Source organism: Mus caroli, unplaced genomic scaffold (genome assembly GCF_978045245.1).
Source record: "Mus caroli unplaced genomic scaffold, Mus_caroli_1 scaffold_1, whole genome shotgun sequence".
In the NCBI taxonomy this organism is placed as follows: Eukaryota; Metazoa; Chordata; class Mammalia; order Rodentia; family Muridae; genus Mus; species Mus caroli.
In genome coordinates, this window is record NW_028227256.1 from 68335817 (window position 1) to 68348344 (window position 12528).

General features: G+C 38.2%; 1 protein-coding gene across 1 annotated transcript in view; it reads right to left on the minus strand.

The window, feature by feature from the left end:
- The window catches only part of Abca12 (ATP binding cassette subfamily A member 12), a 171151-nt gene that overhangs the window by 87408 nt on the left and 71215 nt on the right, over window positions 1-12528 (minus strand). Inside the window, exons 8-10 of the mRNA XM_085838191.1 lie at window positions 11148-11260; window positions 5566-5635; window positions 417-535 (exon numbers count right to left, since the gene is read on the minus strand). Of these exons, the coding sequence (XP_085694317.1) occupies window positions 417-535; window positions 5566-5635; window positions 11148-11260 (302 nt within the window). The remainder of the gene's footprint in view (window positions 1-416; window positions 536-5565; window positions 5636-11147; window positions 11261-12528) is intronic.

The following is a 12528-nucleotide window of genomic DNA, read 5'->3' on the forward strand; positions in this document are numbered from 1 at the left end:
AGTCTGGCACATGGTTGCCTTTGTTCATGAAATATTCAAGAACTTTGGAGTCCCCGATTACTTGTCTTAATTTTTCAACAACCCGAGAGCACCAAGGTCCCAGAGAATGTCATGAAGGGTTGCCTAAACTCCTAGTGACTCTGAAAAATTGGGAAGTTCGTCCAGGTAACCTTTATCACATTATCTAGTACGAAACCATCCTACTAAATTTGTTCAGCTGACCAGGCGGTGCAAGCAGCAGCAAGAGGCCAGCATAATGATGTTAGAAATTCCACTCTAATATTAAATCACTTAGCTGAAACAGAAGTATACCTATGAATAAGAATAGTGGGTTTTTTAAAAATATCCTTTGATAAGTTAATGTCTTAGCCAATTAGAACAGAAATTGAGATCATGGGGGGAGTTGAGAGCATCACCTGGTGATCCCTTAGCCAAGTTGTCCGTCATGTTCCTTACACACGCCAAATAAGGAGAATATGGACTATTTGATGATATGTTCAAGATAGCATCTTCAAAGTTTTCCAGGATCAGGAGCCTGTGAATGAGATGAGAACATGTGATCAGGCCTCGGAAAATGGAAGCAAAGTCATTTAAACTGCAATTTTTTGGCCTGAGTACCAAAACTGCTGTGAAATTGGATCCCCTCCTTCACCAAGCCCTGCTGTACAGAGGCAGCACACCTCTGAATGTGTGCTTGTGTGTGTGTGTGTGTGTGTGTGTGTGTGTGTGTGTGTGTGTGTGTGTGGTGTATTCCCTGCTACCTCAACCATAAGGCTACTTCTCCATTCTGTGGCTTCTTTCATCACTGGCTGTTGTTACATTTTAAGTGACAAAGAGGGAGTAAATGCTAATGCCTGTTTGCAAGATGTATACCTTGAATTATGCTGAACAATAGGCAAAATAACAGGTTCGGTCAAATACTAACTTGTATCTTATCAAAATGTTAATAGGTGAGACTTTTCTTAGCACCGCTAATAATATAGGAAAAAGCAGTAATATTAAAGAAGCCTTGGGAGGTTTAAATGTGGGCCAACAACTCTGGATCCCGAAGGAACATTAAAAAGAAATAAAGCAATGCTAGGAAAGTCTCCAACTTGGCAGCAAGAACACACTTTATTGGTCATAAGAGTAATTTTTAATTATAATTCCCATCATATATATTTTTTCTTTTTAATATTTTTCTGGTTATAGGGATTGAATCCAGTGCCTTCTTCCCCCCCCCAAAGTTAGAGTAATTTTATATACATATATAAATGAAAGTGACAAATATATGAATAAACATTGATAGTTTGATATTCTGTAGGATGAAATACTTTAATATTATTCAAGGCATTTATTAAGCCTTTTCCCCATGATGTGAATCCAGTGCCTTCTGAAGGCCAGGCAAGGGCTCTATCATTGAGCTACCAGCCCAGACTTTTAAATTTTTCAACTTATTTATTGTGGAGGAGTAAGAAATGCAAATTTCACAGAACATGTGTGGACGTGTAGAGGAATTTGCTACAGTTGGCTCTCTCGTTCCATCATGGAGGTCTCAGGGATAGGACTAGGATCACTGGTTTGTGCAGCAAAGGCCTTTCCCCACTGAGCCATTCTAATGGTCCACAAATGTTTGTTGTAAAGCACTGATTCTAAAAGCTCTTGTTTAGGTATTTCCTTGTCTAGACACTGTGGAAAACGCCATGTCTGCTTGCTTTAGATCTCTAAGCTTTCAACATTTAGCTTTATCATTTATCAAAGCCTCCATGTAGGTAATCAATGCCATTTATCAATTGATGAATAAAGGGCAGGGAGTATGGGTTTAGACTAACTTGTATAGCCCAAATAAAAGGAACCATCTGTCAGCTGCATTTCCAAACTAAATCACCTTAAAACTAATAATAACCCGACAGGAGTAGGATTGCTAATGATTCCAACTTCTTTGTATAGGTTAGCTGTAGAACACTGAATCATGCCTGCATGTAGATGAGTTTAATGGACTGTCTCTCAATCCATGGTTAGCCAGCTAAGGTCATAAAGATCAGGCAAGAAAGGAAGAAAGGAAAAACATATAGGAAGGAAGAAAAGAAGAAAGGAAAGAAGGGGAGAGGAACAAAGGGATGAAGGAAAGAGAGAGAAGGAGGGAGAGATAGATGGTATAGATAGATAGATAGATAGATAGATAGATAGAGATTGATAGATAGATAGATAGAGATTGATAGATAGATAGATAGAGATTGATAGATAGATAGATAGATAGATAGATAGATAGATAGATGATAGATAGATAGATAGATAGATAGATAGATAGATAGATAGATAAAGAAAGGAGATGATCCTGTCCCATTGATTTTGAATATGTGACAATATTAATAGAAATAGGAAGGAGTGTTAAAAGATGCTAAAGACAAACTAAATATCAAGATTTAGGCACACAAAATGCCAAACAAGAGACCAACAGAATTATGGAAACAGCTGGAAACCACCGAGTGTATCTATTATTTTTTGGGGGAGAGTTTATACATTTATTTCTTTTCTTTGTAGTAACAAAGATAAGCATGTCTCCAGTGCACATTTTGGAGAAATGACCCATTTAAATTTGTACTCCATCCTTTCTGACCAGAAAGACTACCTAGCACGTACATTTTTTTTTTGTGTGTGAGCATTGAGTAGATACATTCATCTGTAAAATAGACATGGGAAGCTACAGAGATATTAGTCATTGAACCTGTCTGCCAACAAAGCATCTCTGGATGGCTTCTTGTGCACTGGTTCCAGTAGGAAGGTTCTCATGGCTCTAACCTTCCTGCATCTTCCCTCTCTTGTTTCCCACTGCAGGATATACAACACTGTAGAGCCAGCTCTCTCAGGCAGCAGTGTTTAGTAGCAAAATGTTGGCCTAACCTCCCACAATAGGTGAACTGGAGATGACCCAGAAGAACCATATAACCCTCCCCTTTACTTTTGTAGAAAGCACAGATATCAACTTATAAAATGCTTTAATATATGCAAAACTTTAGACAACATATACATGCCACTGCTTTGGTATAAACACTGTGAGTCCTTTAAATGACTAATTTAAAATCCTTCATACGAAATCCTTTCTTCACCCAAGTGCCTACAATAAAAGGTAAGGTATAGATAAAAACACACATGTGTGTGCACGTGCACAGGAGCACACATGCACATACATTTTAGAAAGACATTAGAACATGAACAATAGTGCAAAGCTATAAGACGGGTGGTATTGAGTAGCTGTCACTAGAAAAAGCTAAGCCCAAAGCCCTTTTGTCTTGTGCCATGGTGTGATTATTTTAAAATGGAAGTGGAAAGAAAGTCTAAAGACTCTCCCTAATTTCATCAATCACAACAAGACTCATCTTATGGGTATTGAATTCCCTCTAATAAGCTGACAGCAACTGCTGAGGGATTTGCAAGACAGAAGTGCTGAGTGCTGTCAGTTATGCATGCCTGTAGGCTCTGACAGGGATCGCTGGTATCAGCAGCAAGCATCCACTGTGTCAGTTTAAAGAGTTTTTTTTTTTCTGGTAAGTTATTATTAAATATGATGGTTATCTAGGGAAGATATCAAAAGGCCCAGATATCTGAAACATAGCAACCTAGCTAAAGTGAAACTGTCCAAGAATTCCTTGAGAGAAGCACCTGGGTCAGCCAGCACGGAGGATGAAAGTGGGGCCAGAAGTGGATTTTTACCCAGGATTTGCCTGTAGTTAGAGACCTTTCCATTAAATTCGATCTTAGAAAAATAGAATGGTTAAAATAAGTATTTTTGGTTGTCAATTTAGTTTATTTTAAATGATGTATAAAAAACAAAGAACAGGCCCATTTATGAGAGGCAATACAATACTTCAGTATGTACATACTATATAATGTTTAAATGATTTTAAGTGTATTTCTCAATCATTTATTATTTCTTCAAGACAAAAAGTCAAAAATCCCTTTCTCTGACCTTTAAAAATATTTTATTTATGCTAGATATGATAGCACATAAATTTAATCCTCGAACTCCAAACATAGAAGCAGGCCAACCTTGTCTAGATGGCAAGGTATAGACCAACCAAAGCTACATGAGACCTATCTCATTTTGTAAGATTTTTTTTTTATGTGCATAGATGTTAGGCTTGCATGCATTCCTATGCACTCTGTGTGTGCAGTTCTTGTGGCAGCCAGAAGAGGACGTTGTCTTCTCTGGGATTGGCAGTAGCAATGCATGTGAGTTTCCATGTGATTGCTGGGAGTGGAACCTGAGTCCTCCAAAAGAGAAGCCAGTGCTCTTCACTGCTGAGCTATCCCTCTGACCCATGTTTAGCAAGCACATCACCGCTCTCTCTAGTCAATTTACTAAGCAACTACACTTCGGAACTTCATGTCCCTTCCCTAACTATGTTTTGGTACCACTGAGCAACATCTCCTTGCCTTTTTACTCTTCAAATTTAATTGTGCAAATTCCTTCTAGTTAGAAGGATATATTTGGTGTGACTAAATTCTTGCAACCACAATAGCATGATTTCTCAAGCTAAAGCAACCTTTACCTACAAGAGCAACTAGACTCTAAATTTACCTAAGTTAGATATATCAGGGAACGGCTTGCATTCCCTATCCTAATTATGAGTTCCTTCAAAATCTGCTCACGCTTGTGGTCTTTAGACACCATGGTGACTGCTGTCATTTCCTAGTGAAGTCCAAAATTAAATGATTTGTAATCTTTTTCCCCCTGCTATGTGAACATTACTGAGAGCAGACAAAATTTGCATTATCTTGATTAGGCTCTAAGAACATTTTGACTCTTTAAAACTCCAAAGAAATAGCAATGTAAAAATTCTGGGTGTTGTTCTGCCCTGAATATTGAATTCTATATATTGACAGCCTAGGTGCCAAGGTGATGATGTCGGGTCTTTGGGGACAAAGCTCTCATGAAGGGGATTGGTAGCCTATTTTTTAAAAAATGGCTTTTGGGCCGGGCAGTGATGGTGCACACCTTTAATCCCAGTACTCAGGAGGCAGAGGCAGTCAAATTTCTGAGTTCGAAGCCAGCCTGGTCTACAGAGTGAGTTCCAGGATAGCCAAGGCTACACAAAGAAATCCTATCTCGAAAAACCACAAAAAAAGAAAAGCAGGGGGCTTGGAAAGAAGGTGTCCATTATGATCTGGGAAGTTGGCTCTTCTTAGACATCAAATCTGCTTGCACCTTGATGTTAGGCTTACCCAGAAGTGTGAAAAACAAGTCTCCATCATTAATCAGCTGCCCTGTCTGTGGTATTTTGCTACAGGAAGTGAACAGCCTAAGACAGATGCTTATGCATTTTTCATGGAGAAAGACCTTATGAATCTGGAGACAAGTGACCACAAGACTCTCCTCACAGGCACAAGGAAACCCTTCCTGTCTTAGCAGAGTACATCTCAGAAAACCTGTATTGAATAATATGCCCAAATTCATTTCAACTTTACTACAGTTTGATAGTGCCCTTTGATTCAGCATGGTTTTCCGTGCTGAGACGATAAGGAGGCTTATGGGAGGCTTGGTTTATTCAGCCGGTGAGCCCACAGTTTGGAAGCACAACTTACTGTGCAGCCAGACTGCTCGGGGACAGGGTCTGCTCATCATCGTCACTCCACGTGTGCGTTGAATTGTCACCTACAGCAATAATCAATAATACACAGGTCAACATAGAACATGTTTGTTCAAAGATACTTTACTGCTCACCAAAAAAAAGCCATAAATCAAATTAATAGTGGAAAGAGAAGGTGCATTTTTTTAAACAAATGCTATTCATTTTCCTTTTTTTTTTTTTTTTTTGGAAATATGTAAGGTGTTGGTAGGAAATGGTGTCTGTTGGTTAAAATAATCCCAGTTTATTTGTTTTTCGTTCACACATCAGACCATATTTTGTCCCAAGACCCGATTTCACAGGTGACTTTCAAACACCATAATGAAGCTTGAGCACCAAGCAATTTGCTAATCAAATGAAATGACTTTCACTCTAATGTGTCACTGGATGGTTTTCTGTCTCCCTTCCCCAACTCCCCAGACAATTCAGATGTGCACCTAGGAAACATTTGCCCTCAGTAATCTGTACTTTATTTCAAAAAGAGCAGGCCGTGATCACCGCATGCAGCTGTCAAGAAGCACTGATCAATGTAAATAGGATCGTGCAGTCATTATTGAAAGCAAGAAGCTGTGTCGGGGGTGGAGGGGGGTTGATCTGGACTACTAAACTGGTTGCATTGAAACTGTAGTAACCTCTGAAATTTGTGCCTGGAAGTTAAAAAAAAAGTCAATGCTTCTGCTTGTTATGTAAGTTGAATGATAAAGAGAAAGTAGGTGCAGAAACAACATGAAAACTGGAGATGAAAAGTTCCTTAAGCAGTCACGGCATAAATGAAAACACTAAATCCGTTGCATTAGGCCACCTTGCTTTGGAAGAGTATTAGCCTCCTTTTTGGGATGCTGCTCACCGAGGGCCAGGATGCTTTGGTGCAGCCCTGTTTTAACAGTAGCCTCTCTGTTTCCAATAGGATATTGTATGAGCCACTGTAATGGCTCTTCCATTGTTTCTAGGTCATGCACCCTCCAGTCTTGGAAAACTGCCCATGTGCAAAGCTATGCAAAGATTCATGCTTTTTAAATGTTTTCTGCCGTATTGAAATAAATGTATAGATAAAATAATATTCCAGGGTTTAATACCCGCCCTCGTCTATTTTCTGAATTGTTCATGTCTATGTTGACTTGGCCTCAAGTAACTGCCAGAATGGCCTTTTCAGCTTTCCTGTTCAGTGGAGTGAAATTTTCTGAGATTTATCCAAAGGGCAGTTGAATATTATTGTCCTCCTTATAAAACATGGACAATCAAGTTAAAAGACCAGCAACAAAGACACCCACAATAAATACACTTGATCAGTATTAGTAATAACATTACTCTTTGATACCTAAATATTGAAAAATTAAGGACAGAAATCTATTGAGTTTTATGATTTTTTTTCAGTAGAAATGTTTGTGGAACTATTTTTTCCAAGGTCTATGTTGCCCATGTTGAATGTGTGTGTGAGGCTACCAGCAACTTGGCCGGCATTTGTACACACTCTGGTTATAGAATTTCTCTTTTCTCTCAGGCCATAAAAGTGACTTATCAACAGAAATTAACTTCATGTTATCACTATGAACTCAAATAGAAACCCTTCCCTCTGTCCACTGAAAGCTATAAAGTACTTTGGAAGAAATATTCTTATCAGTAGACCAAACAGACCAAAATGAATGGGAAAATATTAAAGCCATTAAAAAGCAAGATTTTTACTTCTTTGACTTTTGTTGGATTAGGCATATATAAAATGGTGTCCACAGACATCTAGATAACCCTCTGCACTGGTAAAATTTGTTTTTTTTTTTAATTATTATTACTTTGGGGAAGTAGCATACAAAGAAATGGGTTTCATTGTGATGATTTCTACTTTTTTCTATTCATATTTATTAATTTAATTGATTTCTCAGGCATTCTACAGAATGAGTACTGAGATCAGAAGTCAACTTTGAGAGTTGGATTTCTACTTCTTGTGAGTCTCAGATTGAACTTTATCAACATTCTTACCCACTGAGCCACCTTACTGTGACATTTTCATGTAATACATGCACACATATATAATGTATGCATGTATATTTGTATGTGTATGTATGTATGTATAGATATGTTTATGTATGTGTGTGTAATGTTGTGTATGTATGTATATGTGTGTATGAAAGTTTGTGTATATGAATATGCCTGTTGTATATGTATGTGTGTATGTGTATGTATGTATATGTGTATATTGTCATACTTTGTCCTTATTTGCCCCCCACTGCCTTACTCCCTTCTCTTCTTTCTCCTGATTGCCAACCTCTTCATCCTTCCAAAGAGTCACCTTCTGTTTCTATGATACATACATTCCACTACTCTCTCTTTTTCCATCGCTCCCTTTAGATTCTTTCTCTCTTTTCATGGTCTCCTTTTTAATTTTCTTACTATTTATCTACCTAAACTTAAATATGGGTTCAATAGGTAATAGTAAATCTGGTATTTGTCTTTCCAAGCCTGGCTTATTTCACTTAACATAATTGTTCATTTATCTTCCTGAAATTTTCATAATTTTATTGTTCTTAACACTTGAAAGTTTCACTGTGTATATATGCATTATATTCATTATCTATTCTTGTGTTGGTGGGCATCTTGCCTGTCTGCATACTGTGGGTGTGATGCATAATATGAGAATAAACATGCTGGCACTAAGCCAGGAAGTATTACTTTGCTTTAATAATCAACTTTTACTTTCGTATTTATTATTGCACATGTGCACAGTATATGTGTGAATGTTGGTATATATATGCGCCATAACACACATTGGGAAGTCATCAGGTTATCAAAGCAAGTGCTTGCCCCCATCCCAGCAATCTTGCCCTCCCTGTTCTCTATATTAAAATACTGTTTCACTGGATTTATGACTTTGCAAAGAAGTACATACTCATGAGTCACAAAAGTGACCTCTGCTCCTGAAACTCAGTCTTTATAAAAGGAATCACTGAGTATTGGGACCCCAGGGACCCCAGGTGGGACAGAGTACAGGATTTAGACACCTTACTACAAACATAGGAGACAATAGTATCTCCATGTCTTCCTGGCTGATGTGGAGGCTTCCAAAGATGCCCTAAGTGTATTTCTTATTCAGTCTGGATTAGAGGCATGGGATAAGGAGCAGGGAGTCTGGCTGTATCAGACTGTGTAGGATACTGGAGCATGGCTCTGAAACCTGTCATGTGGGAAGAAGTGTGGCATGACATGTCACACTCCATCAGCTGCTGAATAGAAGTTGTGCGGTCTGATGGTGGCAGGCACCGACCTGTTCCGGTGAGAAACTGTGTCCCAGTATGTCTGAAAGGATGCATGACTGGAGTCACCTATAAAGAGCTTAAGGAACCTGGCTTTGGGAATAGATAGGTCCAGGGTCCACTCTAAGATTGGCCTCTTGCTGGCAGAGTAACACATGGCAAGCCAGCTGTGGAATGGGTAATATCTCAGAATTGTTTTGATAATAAAATCATTTAGCATTGACACAGAAAGTACCATTATTCTCTTCCTTTTTGAGGTCACTCCTGTAAGAGCTGCAAAAGACAAGCAGCTCTACTATGAGTCACCACATCCTGTGCCTTACGGCAACACAACACCTAGGGGACAAGTACATACCCTTCAAATAGAAGACTAGACACCACCAAGACTAAGCATGCAGTGTCCCGGCCAGGGTGGCAAGTGGTCACTGTGGTCAGAAACTCTCATGTAGATGAGTTAGCATCATTGGCTTGAATTTGAGTTTCCTGGAGGATTCCCGGGAATCCCTGTGCAAACCTTTCAAAGGCCATGGATTCTGTCCAAGCTGGGATTAATGACTAGGGAAAGAGAGGTGACTGGGTTTGTGCTGCTCCCCCTCACTCATGCTGAGATTTAACGACAGAGAGGAGTTACACACATGCAATTCTGCAGATAAAAATGACTTGGTCTGGCTGCATTTCCCTGTTACCTTGATCACCCGATTGCATGTCTTAACACTTAACATTTTCTAGATCAGTAACATAGTCATAGATATAAGTCTTGGCCACTGTTAATTATGGAAATATAGAAAACTGAATTACATCATTCTCCAGAAAAAGGTTTTGCTGTCACATTAGTAGGAATTATTGTTTATTTTTGGCTTCTAAAGCACAGATATGCTTTTGTCTTCTGGGGAGAAAAATCTTGAGTTGATCACTTTGCTTTAGATTATGTGATTGTTATTAATTATATTATTTCATTATTATTAATTTAAGATGTAAGTCTGAAGATTAAAAAAGAGGATGATCATAGAAACATGAAGTCTTCAAGTCTTTAAAATGCAAATATTAAAAAAGAAAAACACAGGAAATAATTAACACACTGTCTTGTTCTCTGGCCTAGACTTTTAAGAGAGTAAACCTCTCCTGGTTTGCTAATGCTAAAAACATTAGCGTTAGAAACAATCAACCATGCAAATAAGTCATTAATTCTGTAACTGTAGATAGGAAACGTCTCTTGGCCAGCAAAAGCTGGTATATAAGTATGTCGGACTCTGCACTGAGAATTCTTCCCAGGCTTCTAGCACCTGCCTTTCTTAAGGCGACTGAGACAACACGAGGAGCAGTCGGCTTTTTGTCTGACGCTCGCAGTATGCTTACTTTAGAATCCAAAAGCAGAAGGCTACTTGGTTAAAAACCGGCAAATGCAGACAAGAAAGCACAATTCTGAATTCATTCCGAAGAGGTAAATGTTAACCTGTGTTTGCTTCGGCAGCGGGGATTTGAGTCTCACCGCTCTAAACCTTTGTGTGTGCCTGCGTGTGTCCACCCAACCGTCTCCATGTGGTTTCTAGGTAATGACATTCCAGATATTCAAAGGTGACATTTTCAACTCATGCAACATGCTATCTTTTGTCTTCCTGGGGGTGATTGACTTTTACTGATAGATAATTTATGCTATGATATCTACCATGCATTTTCAAGAGGTTGAATGAGCATATATTTTTACCTTGAAACATTCTTTCTGATTTTTTTTTAATTTGAGGATAAAAATGAGGGTGCATGCCAGTTGTGGTGGCAAACACTTTTGACCCCAGCACTTTGAAGGAGGAGGCAGGTGATCTTTGTGAATTCAAGTCTAGCCTGGTCTATGTCGTTAGTGATTTCCAGAGCTACATAGTGAGAACCTGTCTCAAAAAACAAACAAACAAACAAACAAGCAAAAACAAAAACAAAAACAAACAAACAAAAGGACACAAATCTTACAATTCACTTTAGGCTTTTGTTCCAAAATGTGATAATATTAATCTATTGATTATGTTTACTATCTAATATCCATTTTCTATTCCAAACATAAACATGATTTTGTACAGTAAGAGAGCTCATGTTTACATAAAGAAAACTTTTAGGAATTCATCTTTTCGGCCATAGCTTCCTTTCTTTACATTTCCCTCTGTGTGTGTGTGTGTGTGTGTGTGTGTGTGTGTGTGTGTGTGTGTGTGTATGTGTATACGTGATTGCATCAGCTGTATTCTGCTTCATTTTTCTGATGGGATTTGTGATGCTGTATTAATACAGCAAAATGGAAATGCTATACCTTGCACTGGGGAGTCCAGAGTGTTCAGCAGATGTTTAACAGACTTCTGGAGGGTGCTGAATCCTTCATCAGTTTGAACACGTGGGTAAACCTTCTGCACTACCAGCAGCACCCTAATGAGTGGAGAAACAAATTAAACCAGATTGTGTATCAAGGCTCACAGACAGAAACAAAAGGTTATTCAAGGAGAAAATGGCTACAGTATAGAAAATGATTCCTATAAAAGACAAGATGCTGCTTTTGTAATTTAATTACTTCATTGTCTATTCATGCACAAACTCTCCCAACACTGTTCTTAAACCAGAACAGAGAATTTAATGTTTCCAGAATTATAAAGATTTGTACTCAAGGACCCTGAAGTGAGGGAGCAAAGGCCCTATCAGGTGTTTTTTTGTTTGTTTTTTTTTTCCTGTTAAGAATTATAAACAAGTGGGTTCAGCAGCCCACGGTGAAATGAAACTTTCTTTTTTTTTAATTAAAGGAAAAAATAAATACTAGAACACTATTTTTGTAGAAATCAATCAATCTTAGATCCAGTTTCAGGAGTAATTATATAAGCATGTCATATATATGAATACTTTGCTAGAGAAATGATAATTTTTAAAGCAGATCTCATGCTAATTAAAGACTGTACTCTGTCCCACTGTATAAGTGGCCCACAGGTACTACTCCAAATGCAACTCAAACTTAATTTCCGAACACCCCACATTGGCTTTCTGTGAGTTATGTAATCAATTGAACAGGAAGTCCACACCGGGGACACATTATTTTTTTTTTTCCAAAAGCAATTCACTTTTGCTTGCGTTTCCTCCCCATCTCCAAGTAACAACTAATTATTCAAGAAATATCCTTTTGTCTCTTTATTGTCATTAGTGTATTTCTAAAAGAGACTTGGCTACTGCATGAGGCTGTCTCAATCTCACAAATACAGTGATTTGTACCAGCAATCGGAGCCGAGTCAGCATTTTGATGTGAATAGCAGGTACCTTTACCCCTGAGTCCTCTTGTTGGCTCCCAGTGCTTTGAGTACAAAAGACCACTGCCAACCATTTGCCACTGCAGAACTGATACTGCACAAATCAGCTGCTACTTTTTCCTTATCAAGTATCTCATCGGGAAGCTGAATTTTTTCTCCAGCACTAGATCCAGTATGTGTGTAGGGAGGACCTACACATTCTACAGTATTTTTGGAATCTTTAACATTTTAAAGATGTTAGTCTTAACCCCATAGGTATGAATGAAACCTAAATTGTGAATATCTCTTAGGTTATTTCTAGCATAATATATAAACATGTATATAAATCTGTATGCATGTTTATACAATATATATATATAACAAATATACATAAATTATGTGTGATGTATTTTAAAAATTTGGTTC